We start from the raw sequence: 18,074 nt of genomic DNA, 5'->3' as shown, positions 1-18,074 counted from the left end.
ATTGAAGCGCTCAGTGAGTAACGTCGGCTCCGTCAGAAGACAGAGCCGAAGTTGCTTAAAAACATAATAATTCGGCCTCCAGCAATTGCTGGAAGCCGAATTATTTCATTCCCCCACTATCCATGTCGGCCTGGAGGGGGAATAGTAATTAAATCGGCCCGGACTTGTGCAGAAGCAGGATCAGCTATATACCGCTGTATCCTGCGCCCAAGTCTACCGGCGCCGATTTCAAATGTACGCTTTGAAGCGCTTATCTCAACTGTTTCTCATTGTTTATGGTTTTTTTCTGCAGAGAAACGTTCAAAGGGTTGGTAGACTGCTCTGTGAAATCATTTAAAATGCTGAGTGTAGTGTGGAAACTGCAATTATAAGAAAATGATGCAATGTTATTAAAAAAAAGTTATATACCTTAAAGAGACTCTGAAGCGAGAATAAATCTCGCTTCAGAGCTCAAAGTTAGCAGGGGCACGTGTGCCCCTGCTAAACCGCCGCTATCGCGCCGCACAAAGGGGGTCCCTTCACCCCCAAACCCACCCCAGCACGACTTGGTCATGCATTTGGTCGCTCCTGGGGGCAGGGCTAACGGCTGCAGCCCTGCCTCCAGTCGCGTCTGTCAGCGGCGCATCGCCGCCTCTCCCCCGCCCCTCTCAGTGAAGGAAGACTGAGAGGGGCGGGGGAGAGGCGGAGATACGCGCTGACAGACGCGCGTGGGGCAGGGCTGCGGCGGTTAGCCCTGCCCCAACCAGGAAGCTCTCCCCCGCATTACGGAGGGGGATTTGGGGGTGAAGGGACCCCCGTTAAGCCGCGCTATAGCGGCGTTTGAGGTCTGAAGCGAGATTTATTCTCGCTTCAGTCTCTCTTTAAAATAAAATAATGACACTATTTTCTTTGCTACTAATGTTCAATTAACTATCCGTATTACACAACCAATTCGTTATATCATGAGGTTTTTTTTTCGCTTCAGTGTCACTTGAATCGATTATTTCCGACAAGTCTGGAAGTCTGATTTCCAATAGTTTTTCTGACATTTATATAGAAAGGATCGGAAAATCGATCAGAAAAACGATCGAAAATCAGATTGGACCTGTCAGAAATAATTGATGTGACCAGTGTATCTAATGGGAAATTGTATTGTGTGTACCAGGCATAAGATTACGGGTGACCATGAACCTAGCACTTCACAAGTAGAAACGAAGCATCGCTGCTACCATCTTGTGGCAGCCACGGGTACTGATGACAGTTCTCAAGTGGATTTTTGTCACCTTTGGAGTAGAAATGGTCAAAAAGAGGTTAATAATTCCAGCTTGCATGCAAATGTTATTCATATTATATGCAGCTTAAAAGGACAAACATTGACGAGTAGTACATTTCCAAACTGCACATAATCTGCATGAAATCTGCATACAAGCCCAAATTATGAGCACCTCATTCACCATATTTTCTTGGGAGGGTCTGCGGCCCGGAATGCATTCTACACAAGAGTCTTATCTGACTTTTACCGATCTCCGGATCATTTCCACACAAAGCTCCGCCCCAACCTACTATCGTGACAATCATAAAATGTAAAATACATGTAAACGCATACAAATAAGAAGTATGTTTCTTTCAGAGTAAAATGAGCCATAAATTACTTTTCTCCTATGTTGCTGTCACTTACAGTAGGTAGCAGAAATCTGGCAGAACCGCCAGCTTTTGGACTAGTCCATCTCTTCATGGGGGATTCTCAGCATGGCCTTTATTGTTTTTAAAGACATTCCATGAAAAGGATTTATACAAAGATGCTGGCCAGCCCCCCTGCTCACTGCAGACTTTCTTAGCAGTAGTACTGAGCAACTGACATTCAATAAGTGCTTTTGAAAATAAAGAAAACCCTAAGAACCCCCCATGAGGAGATGGGCTAGACCAAAACCTGTCGGTTCTGTCACATTTCTACTACTTACTGTAAGTGACAGCAACATAGGAAAAAAGTATTGTATAGCTCATTTTCTTCTGGAAGAAACCTTCTTCTTAATTGTATGTGTATATATGTAATTTAAATTTTATGATTTGTGTGATAGTGGTCCTTTAAATAGTTTTGCATGAATTGCCTATAGTAAATATATTGGTCATTTAAATGATTGGTACTGATAGTTTACTATAGACAAACCCAGTGCCCATTCTTACTTGAACCCTCCCCCTAGTGCCTAAAACAACCCCCCCCCCCCCCCACACACACACACACACACACATTTAATGCCTAAGCTAATCACCCATTATAGTGCCTAAAAGAATCTTGTGCAGAAAACCAATCCTCCCTCCTAGTATTACTGGAAAGGAGGAGGCGCCCCAAGATGTGATGTGTGGAAGGGATAATGTCAGCTGGATAAAGCATAAATAAATAGGCTTACCTCTAAAAGAAGGGGGTAGCCCAAATATAGTAATACTTTTTTACATAGAAACCAGACACTTGAATGATAACACATTTCGCAGATCGCAGTCCGCTTCCTCAGATCAAATAACAAAAGTGTCTCAATACTAGCGATTTGCAAGCAGGGAGCGCCTCTTACTCCTAGTACCTAAAACTATCCCCCCCCCACCACCCACCACCACCGTATGCCTAAATCTAAACCCCCTCCTAGTGCCAAAAATGAAAGCTCCCACCTAATGCCTAAAACTAATCTATCTAATGTCTAAAACTAACTATGTAATCACCCCTCCTAGGGCCAAAAATGATTCCCCACCCCCTAAATCTATTCCCCCCTCCTAGTGCCTAAAACAAACTCCCCACTTTATGCCTTAAACTTATCCCCTCTTGTGGGTGCCTAAAACAAACCCCTCCCCCACCAAATGCCAAGAGAACCAGAGATGAAGCACCCTCATGTATTTTACCGTATATATCAATGGGAACATGACGGTAAACACCTACCCTGCTCTCTGTTTCATTCTTCTCTGCTAAATCTGCCTGTTATCAGCTCTGATAAGAATCCCCCACTGATCATTCAGTCTAGCTTTGCCCGGAATGATTATAGCTGAGTCAGTCTTCTCTGATGTCTTTTCAAGCCCAAACCTGATCCCTTGTGGCTCTGATTTCCTGCTATTTATCTTCAAAGCAGCAAAGCAGAGCCACAAGGGGGCAGGCTTGGGCTTGAGAAGACATCACAGAAGACAGACTCAGCTATAATCATTCAGGTGAAAGCTAGACTGAATGCTCAGTCGGGGATTCTTATCAGGGCTGATAAAAGGCAACTTTAGCAGAGAAGAATGAAACAGAGAGCAGGGTAGGTGTTTACTGTCATGTTCCCATTGATATATATGGTAAAATACATGAGGGTGCTACGTCTCTGGTTCCCTTTAAACTAATACCCCACCTGCTTCCTAAACATAGCCTCCTCCTTCGGCCCCTGCTAGTTGTAGCTGATTGGCTACTCTACTACAAATATTTATGGTATCCGATCAGGTACTTTCATTGCCCATTCGTTACTACTCCCTCATGCACTACCAATACTCAAAACTGGCGCCGATTAGACACCTGTTGAGCTGTGTGCCAAAATCACTTGCTTTGGTTTGGTTGGTTTGGTCTTACAAGGTGAGAGCAGTCCAATAAAGCAGAATAGTTAAGGGCTCAGATTGGTGGTTTTCCTCACAACAGATATAAGTGGACCTGTCACTTACTCTTAGGCACATCCATGGGGTTGAGGCTTCCTGGCAGATCTCTGACATACAGGCCATCACCATCCTCCTTGCTCAGCCAGTTGTTACAGGGGAAATAGAATCGGAGCTGAGGCCTGTTCATATCCGTCACTATGACACGGTCCAGGTACCAGCCTGCATTCATGCCTGTGTTATCGTGCTCTATCCTAGAAACAAAATGGCCACAGTGATGTTCTGGCACTCTACACAAGACAATGGACTTTTGTTAAAAGAAATCACTTTTTAGTTACTTATGATGATGAAAATTGAAGCAACTATCCGTAGTCCCAGGCCAGGATTTACCTCACAGGAGCCTATAAGCACAGGTGTCCTGGCACCTTAGACTTCGCCCTCCATGAACCTACAAACCCCCACCTAACTGCACCACAAGTGTGCTGGCTGTCCCAGCTGTCACTCCTCCCTTACTTCTCTTGCCCGGCATAGGTAGCTACAGATGCCCCTCAAGTATTAGGTAGCTAGAAGGACCTCAGTATTAGGTAGCTAGAGGTGAAGGGATTTCTCGTCAGTGGAATGACGAGAGCCAGGTTAGGTTAGTAACCTCTCATTTACACTATCTTCAGGACTCTGCATAGGGAAGGATGGAGGGAGGCACTCGAGGAGGGGAGAAAGCCGCCTTTCCATCATCAGGCGCCTGTAAGCACGTGCCTACAGTGCCTCATGGTAAATCCAGACCTGCTTAGTTCTATCTTACGCCAACATTTATTAGTTCTTTTATTAGTTCTTTAGTGTCATAGTGTTGCTATCTTTGTCAAAACCGTTGCTTAGAGATGGCTCGAACCGCACACAAGCGAACAGGCCATGGGGAATGACCTCGGGGTCATTTCCGGGTTCTACATATTACGCATTACTGCGCAGACGCTTTCCTGGCGGCCGCACCTCCTTATTCACACGCCCACAGCCAGGAGCGCTCTGCGCATGACGTCACACAGAATGCTCCCAGCTGCAGGCAGGTGATCAAGGACGCTGAGAAAGCTTCTGCGCAGTAATGCGTAACATGACGAACACGGAAATGACCCAGAGGTCATTCCCCATGGCCTGTTCGCTTGTGAATGGTTCGGGCCATCTCTACCGTTGATCTCTCTACCTAATAATCTGACGAAGGCTCAAAAGCCAAAAATTGACTCTTATTTATCGCTAAGCAAGCCAATAAATGGTACCATCCTGATTCAATACTTCTTGCCTAATATCCAGCAGGAACGTTCTCTGTATGTATTAAACTATTAGGTTAAAGGTGAAAGGGATATGGCGGCTGCCATATTCATTTCCATATACCGTAATACCAGCTTCCCGTCTGTCCTGCTAATCCTCTGCCTTTAATAAGTTTAGCCATAGCCCCTGAACATGCATGCAGCAGATCAGGTGTTTCTGACAATATTGTCAGATGTGACAAGATTAGCTGCATGCTTGTCTGTGGTGTTATTCAGACACTACTGCAGCCAAATAGATCAGCAGAGCTGCCAGGCAACTGGTATTGTTTAACAGGAAATAAATATGGAAGCCTCCATATCACTCTCACTTCAGTTGTCCTTTAAGTAAAAAAATTATTTTAACTTACCTTGGCTTCTTGCAGCCCCCTGGAGTCATCCTGCGCCCACAACGTTCACCTCATTTCCTCCGGTCAGCAGCAGTAACCCCCACAAAGCTGACCTGTCACCGCCAGTTACCCGCTACCGCACATCCTGATTGCACTCCTGCAGCCTGGAGCGCTCTGTGCATGCGCAGTATGTAAAAATCACTACTGCGTATGCGCAGCACACTCCTGGCACCGGGAAGACTCCAGGAGGCTGCAAGAAGCCCCAGGAAAGTTAAAATCTTTTTTTTTTTTTTTTACTTAAAAGAGGAACTGTCGCAAAAATCTTGACATTTAAAACACAAACAAATAAGAAGTACGTTTCTTCCAGAGTAAAATGAGCCATAAATTACTTTTCTCCTATGTTGCTGTCACTTACAGTAAGTAGTAGAAATCTGACATTACTGACAGGTTTTGGGCTAGTCCATCTCTTCATGGGGGTTTCTCAGCATGGCCTTTATTCTTTATAAAGACGTTCCCTGAAAATTATTAATACAAAGATGCTGGGCAGCCTCCCTGCTCACTGTACACTATTTTGACTTATAAAAATAAAGAAAACCCTGAGAAGATGGGCTAGTCCAAAATCTGTCGGTAATGTCAGATTTCTACTACCTACTGTAAGTGACAGCAACATAGGAGAAAAAGTAATTTATGGCTCATTTTACTCTGGGAGAAATGTACTTCTTATCTGTATCGGTTTTACATTTTACGATTTTCGCGAAAGATCCTCTTTAAATATTCCTTGAACAACCATAAATCCAAGGCGCTCCCATTCTATTAACCCCCTGAACGGCTATGTTTTGACGTAGGTGGCACCTGGTGGCTGGTATAATTTGGAACTTATTATTTTGATAACAAGAACCTCAGTTTTATCAGCAATTGGTTTTAGCCAGTTATCCTTCATCCACTCCTGAGGGCTCATTTCCATATAGCGCGCTTTCAGCCGCACTTATGGAAACGCAATCGCAGGGACATCAGAGAATGCATAAACTGTACTGTATGATGTTTCCATACATGCGCTGCGATTCACTTATGAATCCCAGCGCATGGTTGCACGTATTTTGGGGCGATTGCGCCCACGATCCCATTCATTATAATGAATGGGATTGCAAGCACCGCCCCTGGGGGAATCGCGTGCAACTCTGAGCCGCGCTGACTCATGGCTCGTGTGCTGCGTAGTGGAAACGAGCCATGAAGCTCAGCTAAGCATGTGTTTATGTGTAGAACACACACTCGGAATAATTTTGACAGTTCTTTAACCTACCTTTTGGTACCTTTTGAATTGCAGAGTGCTAAAAAAGTTATCTTAAAGTGGATCCGAGATACACTTTTACTCATTGCATAATTGTGTTCCTTTCATATAGTTTATAGGGCATTCCTCAAGCCAAATACTTTTTTGTTTTGTTTTAATACTCTAATTCCCTATAAACTAAACAAGCCTCGCCCACAGCTCCTTTTGTGCCTTGGCACAATAGCAAGGGTTATGGGAGCTCAGTCTGGGCAGGAGGAGAGGGAGGTATTACTAGCCAGAGATTTCAGAGGCAGAGGGGAGGAGGGAGGAGGAGAGGGGACTGAATTTACACACAGGCAATCTGATAGCATCTCCATCCCTCAGCCTGTGACAATGTGACAAACAGAACATGGCTGCCCTCATTGTATCACAGGAGTAAATAATCATAAACTTTTGAAGCTGTTTGCAGCTAGATTTGCTGTGTAAACTATCTAAACTTTAGATAAGATATATAGACAAATTACTTGTTATAGTTAGTTTTTCATCTCAGATCCACTTTAAACAGAAGAAGTTATCTTAAACAGAAGATGAATCTCCTAAGAGAAAACTTAGCAGAAAAAGTGAATTGAAGTTGATTGAAAATTGAAAAAGGGCCTATGCTGTTTTACCGTATAATGGACATAATGCTATTCACTTTTTCTCCGGAGTTTTCTGCTAGGAGATCATTTTTTATCTGCTATTTAATAAAATGACAGCACTTTGCAATTGAAAAAGTACCACAAAGTACAGTAGGTGAAAAAAAGTACTATCAAAACTATTTTAAGTATTTTCTTGCTTGCTGGAGATCAAGAACGAATTTTATTTACAAGTTTAAAAATAGCACCCAGGAGAAAACTCAGGCGCAAAAGTGAATTGCATATGGGCCAATTTCTCTAGAAATTTAAAGACAAAACACCTTCAGCAAACCGATTAATTAATAGGATAGTGCACTGTTATATTTGTCCACTAGATGTCGCCTTCCAATATAGAAAGCTGAATAAGAGTTTTCTGTATGACACAAAACTAAACATTTGCGTTTTTTTTGCAGACTTCACTGAATAACCTCTGCTGTTCGTTACAGCAGAGATTATTCAGTAATCGGCATTTAGATTGGTGTTAGGAACATATGTTCCCATTCACCAATCCTTCCGGTAACTGACTGTCACGGGCGCACACCGACGCACATCAGTGGCAGTAGACGAGTATCTACGCCCCTGGGACTTCTGATGAAGTCCTGTGGGGCGTAGATATAGTGCCCGCAGGACAATAAATAGTTAAAGTACACCTGAATTGAGAAGAATATGGAGGCTGACATTTATTTCCTTTGAAACAATTTTAAACAATACCAGTTGCCTGGCAGTCCTGCTCACCTCTTTGGCTGCAGTAGTGTCTGAGTCACACACCTGACACAAGCATGCAGTTAATCCAGTCAGACTTTAGTCAGATCATTATCTGAACTTCTGGCTCATATACTGCTTTATCAATGGTTCAAGCACAGGTACTCAACCCACCGAGAGGCCCAGGATTCCTACCTTATCTTCTTGAGGGGTCCGACATTGTTGGTTTTAACCCGAAACACGTCGGTTTTCGCCCTCTCAAAGGCCGTTCTACTCCTACAACACACACAGATGAAAAGGTTTAGCACTGAAATAATAATACAGGCTAATAGATGCACAAGCACAAAGCAAAAATAAGACACTTCGGTTAGTGTTGAATCCAAAAGTCATTGTCATGCCAGGAAGGTGGAAGAACACTGAACAGCCATCTTTGGAAGAAATGCAATTAATATAAAAAAACAAACAAAAAAACCCACGATGGATTCATACATTGCTTCCAAATGTGTTTCTTGTCACTGAAACACTTACAAAACTTTAAAGCAGTTGAGGATTCTGGTCACTGCATCAAAATCCTCTCCGAGTCCACAACATGACTCGTCACAGACACACAAGCTTATTTAATCGGTCGGCCAACTCAGAGATGATATTTATTTTGGTTAGATGCTGGCTAATCAAATCGGCTTCTCACGTCTTTGAGTCCTCGGCTCCACCCACTTCCTGTGACAATTATTTAGAGACAGCCCATGAGGTGCTGATGAAATGTAGGCGGCTTAGAATTGGACCAATCAAATGAACTTCCTGCTGATTTTGATTGCTCCATTTTGAAGCTGCACACAATCTGCTTTAAATGTGCATGCTGTAATTGGTTGTTCAGCGATGCCAATACTAGATCAGGAGGATGGGAGAAGCCTCAATAGGATCCAGAGGTTTGCCCCTCCTGAGGTAAGTGTCTGTATTTTTAATTTCTTTAAGTTACAGATTCCCTTTGGATGGGGAAAATTTCCTGACAGATATAAGAAGCCAAAGGAAGATAAATGCAAACATGTCACAAATGTGGGCAACCAATAATAAATATATGATGGAAAAACACAATTAGCGGTCATTTTTAGTGACAGCATCATGTCAGAAGCCATCACACAGGTATGTCAGTGGATTGAGCTCCTGAGTAGAGGTAGTAAGTATCCCTTTAAGAAATGGTTTAAGAAAGAAAAACAGGAAGCAGAACTGACACATGATGATCACATGATTGATTTGTACGTTTGCAATTGGCTGGTGGCATCTGCATCTTTCATATCCTCTTCAGGATAAAAAAGGAAGTGGATGTGGCACATGATTGATGAGCAGCTCTCTCATTAGCTGGTCGTGATCAGGTGATGATATGTCACTTCCTGTTTTATCCTATGGGAATTCTGTAGGGAATACTGATTAGCCCTATTCTTGGGCAATGCTATTATTCAATGAAGCAAACTAAGCATGGAAGGACCAAAAGGAATGCTTAGAAGGTTGGATGTTTTGGGGTAAGTTGGACAATCTGTTTTCCGGATCGACCACTCCCTGTGATACTCTACATTCAGATGGGAGGAGGAGAGGCCCCCTTGCAATTGCAGGGGTTGCAGGGGCTATTGTTGCCACCATGTGTCTGAGACATGTATCTTACCCTACACCAACGTCCAACCATAAACTAAATATTCATCTCGAGTGAGCTGACCCTTAAAGAGGACATCACAATGAGCAGTGACGATGCGCAAAATGAGGTCACATCCACAACAACCAATCACATTATGTTTTGCTGAAGCCAGATTGGCAAAAAGAGCAGTTCTGATTGGCTGCTATGGGTGTGGAGGGAATATTCTGGAGATTTCACTTCCTGACATCAAATAAGCCCAAAGTAGAACATTTGTGGAAACCGGTACACTGCGCATGAAAGGTAATGGTGCTTATCTAGTAACCAATCACAGCTTAGAAGCACAATGACAGACATAATCCATATATGTTACATTGCATCAGGTTGCATAAATTGTATTTTATAGAAACACTGTGGGTATTTTAGTTTTACATTTTAGCTTTGTTACAAATTAACAAAGTAATTCTTCGGAGCACTGACAAAATGTAAACTTAGATGAGACAAGGAAAAAAACTTTAAGAACTTTAGAACTTTAAGGTCTAATTCACACTACAAGAGATTTTATGAGGGCTTTGAGATTTTAAGGCTGGTTTCACACCAGCACGTTGCGTTTTAGGGGACGTTAAGGTCGCATGACGTGCCCCTAACGCAACGCCTAGTGCTCTCTGATGTGGACGTCAGAGTGAGCCTCGTAGTGCAGCTCACTCTGGCGTCCGTGATGCGTACTCTTGGACGCATGCGGCATCACGTGGTCCCGCCCGGCCAACCGCCGCACAGAGTGGCCGCTCCAGGAAGTAAACACTGCACGTCACTGAGTGCAGTGAATATTAATTAGCCATGTGCCTGACCGCTCTCCGCTCCTCCCCAACATTACTGATCATGTGCAAGCAGTCTAACGCGGCTCTGCCGATTATAAAGTACTGCATGCAGTAACTAAGTAACGCAACGTGGGCACTGTGAACAGCCCATTGATTTTTCATTGCTGTGCGGTGGGGTGCGTTACAGGCTGCTCTAACGTGCGCCTGTAACGTCCCACTGTGAAACCAGCCTTTTGCTTTTGCTAATGTTATCCTATGTGTGTGTGCACACTGGAGCGATGTGATTTTGGAAAGATCCCCAAAGCCTTGCATTAGCAAGAGCTTTTAAAATCTCTAGCGCTTAAAAAGCTCTTGTAGTGGGAATCAGCCCTAAGGGCCCTTTTCCACTAGCGGCGATTGCGATGCTGAATCGTAAAATCGCAAACAGCTAGTGATTTTAAAATCTCTACGGTTTGTATTTTAAAATAGGAATCGTGGTAGGTAGATTCCACTACCGCGATTTGTTTTTTACTCAAATGCGATCGCGCCGCGGAGCGATTTTTGCTGCTGAATCGCAATCGCTAGCGTTTAGCGCGAACACTAGGGTCCTAACTGGTGAGAACAGCATGTGTGTACTTTACATTATATATACATATATACTGTTTGCTGAAGGATTATAATTTTGAACTTAACATTATTTTTTAAAAAATTGCTTGCTGGGGTGCTGTAAAGGTATTATGCAGAAAAGGCTAAAAAAATAAACAAAAGGAAGGACTAGATGCAGTAAACCAGTTCCGAAGATCACTGTTCAGTATGGAAGATTTATCAAGGTAGGTTTCAAGAAAAGTAAAACTACCCAGAGCAACCAATCCTTGTTTGATTTAACAATCTGTTATCTGTTCCCACTGGGCAGCATTCAGGACTCCAAGAAATTAATATCATGTGCTGCTATTCCACGTTTTCTCCACATGGGGGTGATAAGACTACATTTTAATGACACGGATAGTTGCCTAGTTTTGATTAGGGAAGGTCGGAAATGCGAGTTTTAATTCCAACATAATTCCGCATTCTGACAAGTGTCTTTCCGATTTACAAGGATTTCTGCGGCAATCTGAAATTCCAATTTCCGACTCTGCAGGATTTTTTGTTGTTGTTATTTTTGTAAATAAAGTTAATTGTGGAGAAAATAAGATAGTAAACTTCTGCATTCTCTAATAGGCCTAATACTTCCGAGTCTTCTGATTGGCCAAAAATTTCCACAGTAATCTGATTCCCGCGGTACAATACTAATTCTCTGATTGTTCCAATATTTCCAAGTCTTTTGATTGGCTTTACATTTCCTAGTCTCGGTAATGCGGTATTTCAGCGGTATTCTAATTTCTGCATATCGATTTCCACCGCAGAAATGCTGGAAAGCAGATTTTCTATCGGATTGACATTTCCTAAATGGCAATTTAACTGCCAAAATAGTAAAATACCAGCCAGCCTCCCTACTCACTTGCACACTATTTTGTCAGACTCAGCAACTGCCTTTCTGGGAATGCTTTTGAAAACAAAGAAAACCCTTAGAATCCCCCATGAGGAGATGAACTAGTCCAAAACCTGTCAATTCTGTCAGATTTTAACTGCTTACTTTTTTTTTGCTAGAGTTGTGCTTTAACCCTTTTCAATCCACATCCATCAGAGCAGAAAATGTCGGGGTGCATAATAGGCAATGGTGGTTGCGGATAACAAAAGTGTATGGGTAAACGATTCTAGGTACCACTCACAAGATGGAACACTTCACTTAATTTTTGCCCTTTATAAAGGTGGCCACACACCATACAATTTTTTAAATATCTGTTCAATTTAAGAATTGCAATCAATTTTTCTGACTGATTGTAACATTTCAAAAATATGACCAATGTACCACACACCTATGTTCAATTTTTCCCCCAATTATGATAAAAATGATTGGAAACTCTAACAAAATTGCTAGGGTGTGTATATTAATAAATTGACAATCCAACACACACCATACAATCTTTAGAAAGATTGAAGAAAAATATCTGGCAGTCCGGATCGATTAAAATCGAAGAAAACGGGAAATCCGATCGGATTTTTCAGTCGAATGAAAAAAAAGCTTTCGATTTTTTCGGGAGATACGATCGTTTTTATCGAATTACTGTAAAATCGGATCATTTTATTGTATCGTGTGTGGCCACCTTAAGACTAAAGTCTCGAGACTGTTCTGCATGAAAATCCCAGAACATCAGCAGACTTAAAAAAACTCAAACCAGCCTAACCAGCACCAATAATCAGATCACGGTCATTATTTACATTTTTTCGTTCATCAAAACTTGATGTGTGTTTTGACAGAATGGACTCAATTCACTAAGATCATGCTGGAGATAATAAGGCAAGAGAAAACTTACCTCCACTAGTAAGAGAGTTATCTTATCTCTTCATTCCTTACGTTACCTCTCCTGTAGTTAATTTACCTCCTATGTAGTTAATTTACCTCCTCCTCTGTAGTTATTTTCACATGCAGTTAATGAACAGCTTGGCCCATATGCAATTACATTTTTCACCTGAGTTATCTCCTAGGAAATCATTTTTATTTTCTCTTTAAACTAACTTTTCAGCATTTTACAATGGAAAAAGTACCAAAAAGTTAGTGAAAAGTACTATCAAAATTATTCGGAGTATTTTCTTGCTTGCTGATGGCTTAAAAGGCTTTTTATGACAAGTTGTAAAAATATCACCTAGGAGAAAACGCAGGCGAAAAAGAGAATTGCATATGGGCCCCTGTCTTTAACTCTGGAGTTATTTTAAGGATTAAAGAGTTAACTTAAAGACAGAAGAGTTAACTTTAGGTTTGCCTGAGGTAAAATGTTTCCTGAATACTACATGCCTTATCACCATGGTAACAACTCTAGAAGAGTTATTAAAGACAGGAGATAAGTTTAGTGAATTGAGGCCAATGTCAGGTCAATTGATTTTTTATTTTATTTTTTATTTTGATATTTAAATGTGCCTCGCTTTGTCACATGACCCCATCCAGGGCGTGTCCCCAATTCCTATCTGCAGTTACTTTATACAAAGTTCTAATCTTTTTTAATTTTACTTCTTAAAAATACCCACAGTGCTTTTATTAAAATATTTATTTAGTTAGCCAACATTAAAGCAAACCTAAAGCAAAATAAACTTATGATATAATGAATTGTATGTGTAGTACAGATAATAAATACAACATTAATACCGGTAGCAAAGAAAAGACTCTCATATCATGTTGTCATATTTGCAGTTAAGAAACCACACAAGCAGAAATAATGACCTTTTGACCTTTCCTGCAGTAAAATCTTATCTCAAGCTGTCTCTCACTGTCTCCTGGCTGCTTAACTGCTTCAGAAAACAGGACTGTATTCGATCCAGACGGTCAGAGAGTTCAGAGAAGCTCTTTTGCATAGATACAAACTGAAGTGTTTTAACTCATCTGAGACTCTTTTCTTTGCTACCAATGTTTTATTTCTTAGCTGTACTACACATATAATTCATTATCTCATAAGTTTATTTTCGTGTCAGGTTTGCTTTATATCAAGATGCGTGGAAGAAAAACAAAACACTTTATGGTGTACCCTGGGCCAAAGCTGAAACAAAAAACAGTAGAGGGAAGCTTCTGGATAATCCAGAGGCTTTCCGTGTCCTTCTCACCACCACCATGGCTACAATTACTAGGTAATGCCAATGATGTTAATCCAGGGATTTTATGATCAACAGGGATATGTGAGGGAGCAGGCTGGAGTTGTACTTTGTACTGGTTGAACTCGATGGACGTATGTCTTTTTTCAACCAAAGTAACTATGTAACTATGTAACCATTGCTGAGCACAGACCCTCGGGAACATTTCTGAGAAGAGCTTGTCAGATATGTTACCGTGGCTGCGCTCCCCACCATGTACAAGCAGCGTAGTACTGCTTCTGAGGGAGTACGGGCGTGGCCATACTCAAGCGGACACAGTATAGCCGTGCTCATGGATGAAAAGGAGGGCAGCTGCGACCTTCCAGAGGGTCCCGGGCAGCGTCCGTAGGGGCAAGGAGGACACAGGAGGCCTATAAAGGTAAGTATCTGTTTTTTGTTGCAGCTTTCAGCTAAGATTTACTTTAAACGCATAAAATGTGTATTCTTGGCCTATGGAGACAATGGGCCATATTCTCAAAATGATGGTAAAGTTGCCTTTAGCTGGGAACGTAGCGTACGTTACTCTAACAATGCTTGCGTTACTTAAATAACACAGGTCACGCTAACTGCGCAATACGCGCTACTTAGTCAGTGTAATTAACTGTAAAACTGCCGTGCGCTCCTATGCACTGTCGCCGTCCCCGGCACAAACCCCTCGTTCAAAGTGTCTCCAAGAAGGAAATAAACTGTTTTACATAGTGCGATAGGGATTAGAACTTTAAATATTTATTGCTGTCTGTGTTGCAGTCTTCGCCAGTTCCATCACTTCCTGTCAATACAGGAAGTTGGGAAATCTCTCCAAGAGTGGCAAATACTGTGTAAAATATATTTTGAAGACGTGGGGAAGATTTAAAATCTTTTATTGCTGTCCATTATTTCCTGTTCCTGAGACTCTCCAGAATAGGAAGGTGCCAGGAACAGGAAGTGGCATACAAATCATGGAGTTCCCCAGCAAAAAATTGATAGGCTTTCCTCTTCATTCACACGCCTTTATCTCCAACCCCTAATCCAGTGATGACCCCAAGACAAGAGAATACAACTAGTCAAGGGTCATTTAAAAGTGTAGCTTTCATGAATGCATCCTCCTGCCAACCACCTCTATGACAGTGAGGCCACCTTCATCCTCTCCCCTATCCCGTACGCAACCATAACAACTGTGACTACTGCAGCATTTTTTCTGGAGGTTGGGGCCTGTATCATAGGAAGGAAGCATTTGGCCACCCTTCCATGGTCTTGGGCTCCACTGCTGTCTTACTAGTAATACCTCTGCCAATGAAGACATAGTCAGCAATAAAAAGAAAGTCTATAACTCTTTCCCACACTATTCAAGCTTTAGTTTTCCCTGCACCCGTTTTGATAACTCAGCTGGATCAGTTATTGCTGGAGGAGGCTGGTAGTCTGTCTTCTGGTTCTGTGCAAAAAGAAAGTCAGGCATGCTTATACAACATACAACAACGAATTACCTGAAAATACATGAAATTTCAGATTTTTTTTGCCATACTGAAAAATAGGTGGGGTAAAGGCCAATAAGAAATAAATCTGCAATCAACCTTGTGACAAGCAGTAATAGTCAAAGACGGCCAATTTTCCCTACACAATTTATCCCTAAATCTAAGGCCTGTACACACGCCTGACTAAGGCGTCCGAAAACGACCACCTGAGCTGATAGTCAGGCATATGTACAGCAGCTGCCGACCCCTAACAATGTGCCGGGTGGGTCAACTCACCCCCACAATGGCTGATCGAATTGTCTGTGCCACTCCCCCGCCTGCCGCGTGACATCACACGCGCACCGCTCCCTCGTCCCTCCGCCCCCTCACTGCATAGCTGACATACGTCTGTACAGGCCGGCCAGCGATGTCATCCTAGGCGTTGGGTCCCAATCCCCAATGGCCGACATAAAACCAAGAGGTATATATTATACACACCATTAGAGAGGCATGTGACTGATTTGATCATGTGATCGATTTGTAAATCATGTGATCACTTAACATTTCTGCTTCCTGTTTTAACCAAGTGACATCTGATCTGCCTAAAAGTTTGCAGGGGCTCTGGGGACCACAATACAGCTGGAGGGGAGACCTGGATGGGCGGTGGGGGGGCTCTGGGCACTGGGGCCCAGTTTGCCCATATGGAAGCGCAGGCTCTGTTTGGTATCATAACCCATGGAAGCAATAGTCTAAGCAAAGTGCTGTGTCTGGAGGCCACTGTTCAGCCACAGACACTTCACGGAGTCCTCCTTTAAAATTCTCACAAACTTCTCGCTAGAATAAGCGAAGAGCCTCCTAAAATATTCCATTTCCCTCTCACCCTCCCTTCTATTAAACGCTTAATGAAAGATTTTGGTATGACAAGGATTAAGCTGCTCTAGAGTCGCCCTTCTGCCGCTGAGTGGAGCAGTCTGGGCCACACAGTTATTAGACTCCCATCATTTGAAAGGATTTCTGAAGCAGGCGCAAGGCTTATCGGAGAGCACAAGCAGCGTCTTCCTAATCCCCGACCCCGCTAATCAGAGTGAGGAGAGGAACGCTAATGGAGTGTTCTCACATACGGCGGCGGGCAGCAAACCATCCATTGTCTCTGCTTATCTGACCAGAGCCCCTCAGAAGATGTCATTTTACACACAAGCGTATGGCAAAAAAAAGGTGGGACGAAAAGACTATTGAAGTCTCATGTATTTTCGTTACCACATGACTGTGTACACAGGGCAAATTCTCTCTCTTCACTGCTCCTAACACTTAGACCTGGGCTGTTACCTCTTGTCTGTGCTGTAACAAGGATAAAACACAATGTATACATTCTTCATAAAAACATACAACAAAAACACAATCAACAACAAAATGAGTAATAAACACAAAGCACATAAAGAAAACACAAATAATAAATAATGTATTACTAATATCTAAATAGGAGGTTAGCAACCTGGGGCCGGGAATGTTGCCTCTATGAGGGGATCGTGGACTGGGAGACCACCTATGGCTTAGAAGGGTACCCGGAAGATGGTTTGATATAGTGGCTTTGTTTGGTCACATGCAGCTTTATAGAACATTCTTAAAGAGTACCTCCAGGTAAAAAAAGGCAGAGCTGGTCTAAATGATGATGGATCAAAAGGAAGGGGGGGGGGGGGTGTCTCAGGTTGAAATACTTACCTGATGTGACATCATCACAGGTCACCCTCCTCGGCAATGCAGTCGCGGCAATGTTCCTAAAGACTGTCATAGCTCTTAGCCTGTGTGCAAGGCTGCCGAGCTGGGGTGACCCACGGTAACACAGATGGGCGTGGCCAAAGCATAAAGAGGAACTCCAGCCTAAACAAACATACTGTCATCAAGTTACATTAGTTATGTTAATTAAAATAGATAGGTAATATAATCTCTTGCCCACACTGTTTTAAAAAGAACAGGCAAATGTTTGATTTCATGATGGCAGCCATCTTTTTGGTTGAAAGGAGGTGACAGGGAGCATGAGACACAGTTCCAACTGTCCTGTGTCCTGAGCACCTCTCCCAGTTGCTAGGCAACGTGAACAACAACATAGGAAATCCCATCATGCTCTGCACAGCATCAGGGGAAAAAAGCCCAGGCTTTTCATCTTTGATGGGTGGAGCTTAGCTAAAAATGCAGCTAAAAAGGATGCTTTGGTAAGAAAAACAAAGTTCTGATGCTGTGAAACCTTTAAAGAAACACCAAGCCTTTTCAGTTCTGCTGAGTCGATTTTTAGTCCGGAGGTTCACTTTAACCGGAAAATGTTAAAAACATTTGCCAAGGCTGCAATATCAGGGAGGTGAAGTGATCGCCTACCTGGAGGGATGATGTATAAAAAAGTTAAATATTTAATCCTGACAACCCCCCAATCTTACCAGCTCTGTCTTTTTTTTACAAAAGGTACTCTTTTAAAGTATACCTGATTTGGGGCAAGGCACAGCTACCTAAGGTGTGCACAGAGGTAAGGGAATGCTGGATCCACATACTTCTATGCATTGTCCGTTCCTCTCCTTGTTCCCCCTGGTCCCCATAATCAAATCAGAAAAAAAAAGTGCAGGAGTCCTTATGGAAAAAATAGTACC

The 18,074-nt window shown here is 42.6% G+C and overlaps 1 protein-coding gene across 2 annotated transcripts in view; it reads right to left on the bottom strand.

The window, feature by feature from the left end:
* The window catches only part of LOXHD1 (lipoxygenase homology PLAT domains 1), a 275,680-nt gene that overhangs the window by 153,075 nt on the left and 104,531 nt on the right, over positions 1-18,074 (bottom strand). For both annotated transcript variants that reach the window (XM_068251570.1, XM_068251579.1), the window contains exons 9-10: positions 8,063-8,143; positions 3,652-3,836 (exon numbers count right to left, since the gene is read on the bottom strand). In XM_068251570.1, coding sequence (XP_068107671.1) covers positions 3,652-3,836; positions 8,063-8,143 — 266 coding nt within the window. The remainder of the gene's footprint in view (positions 1-3,651; positions 3,837-8,062; positions 8,144-18,074) is intronic.

This window comes from Hyperolius riggenbachi, chromosome 1 (assembly GCF_040937935.1).
Source record: "Hyperolius riggenbachi isolate aHypRig1 chromosome 1, aHypRig1.pri, whole genome shotgun sequence".
In the NCBI taxonomy this organism is placed as follows: domain Eukaryota; kingdom Metazoa; phylum Chordata; class Amphibia; order Anura; family Hyperoliidae; genus Hyperolius; species Hyperolius riggenbachi.
The sequence above is the reverse complement of the archived record's forward strand: the minus strand, read 5'-3'. Positions and strand labels throughout refer to the sequence as shown.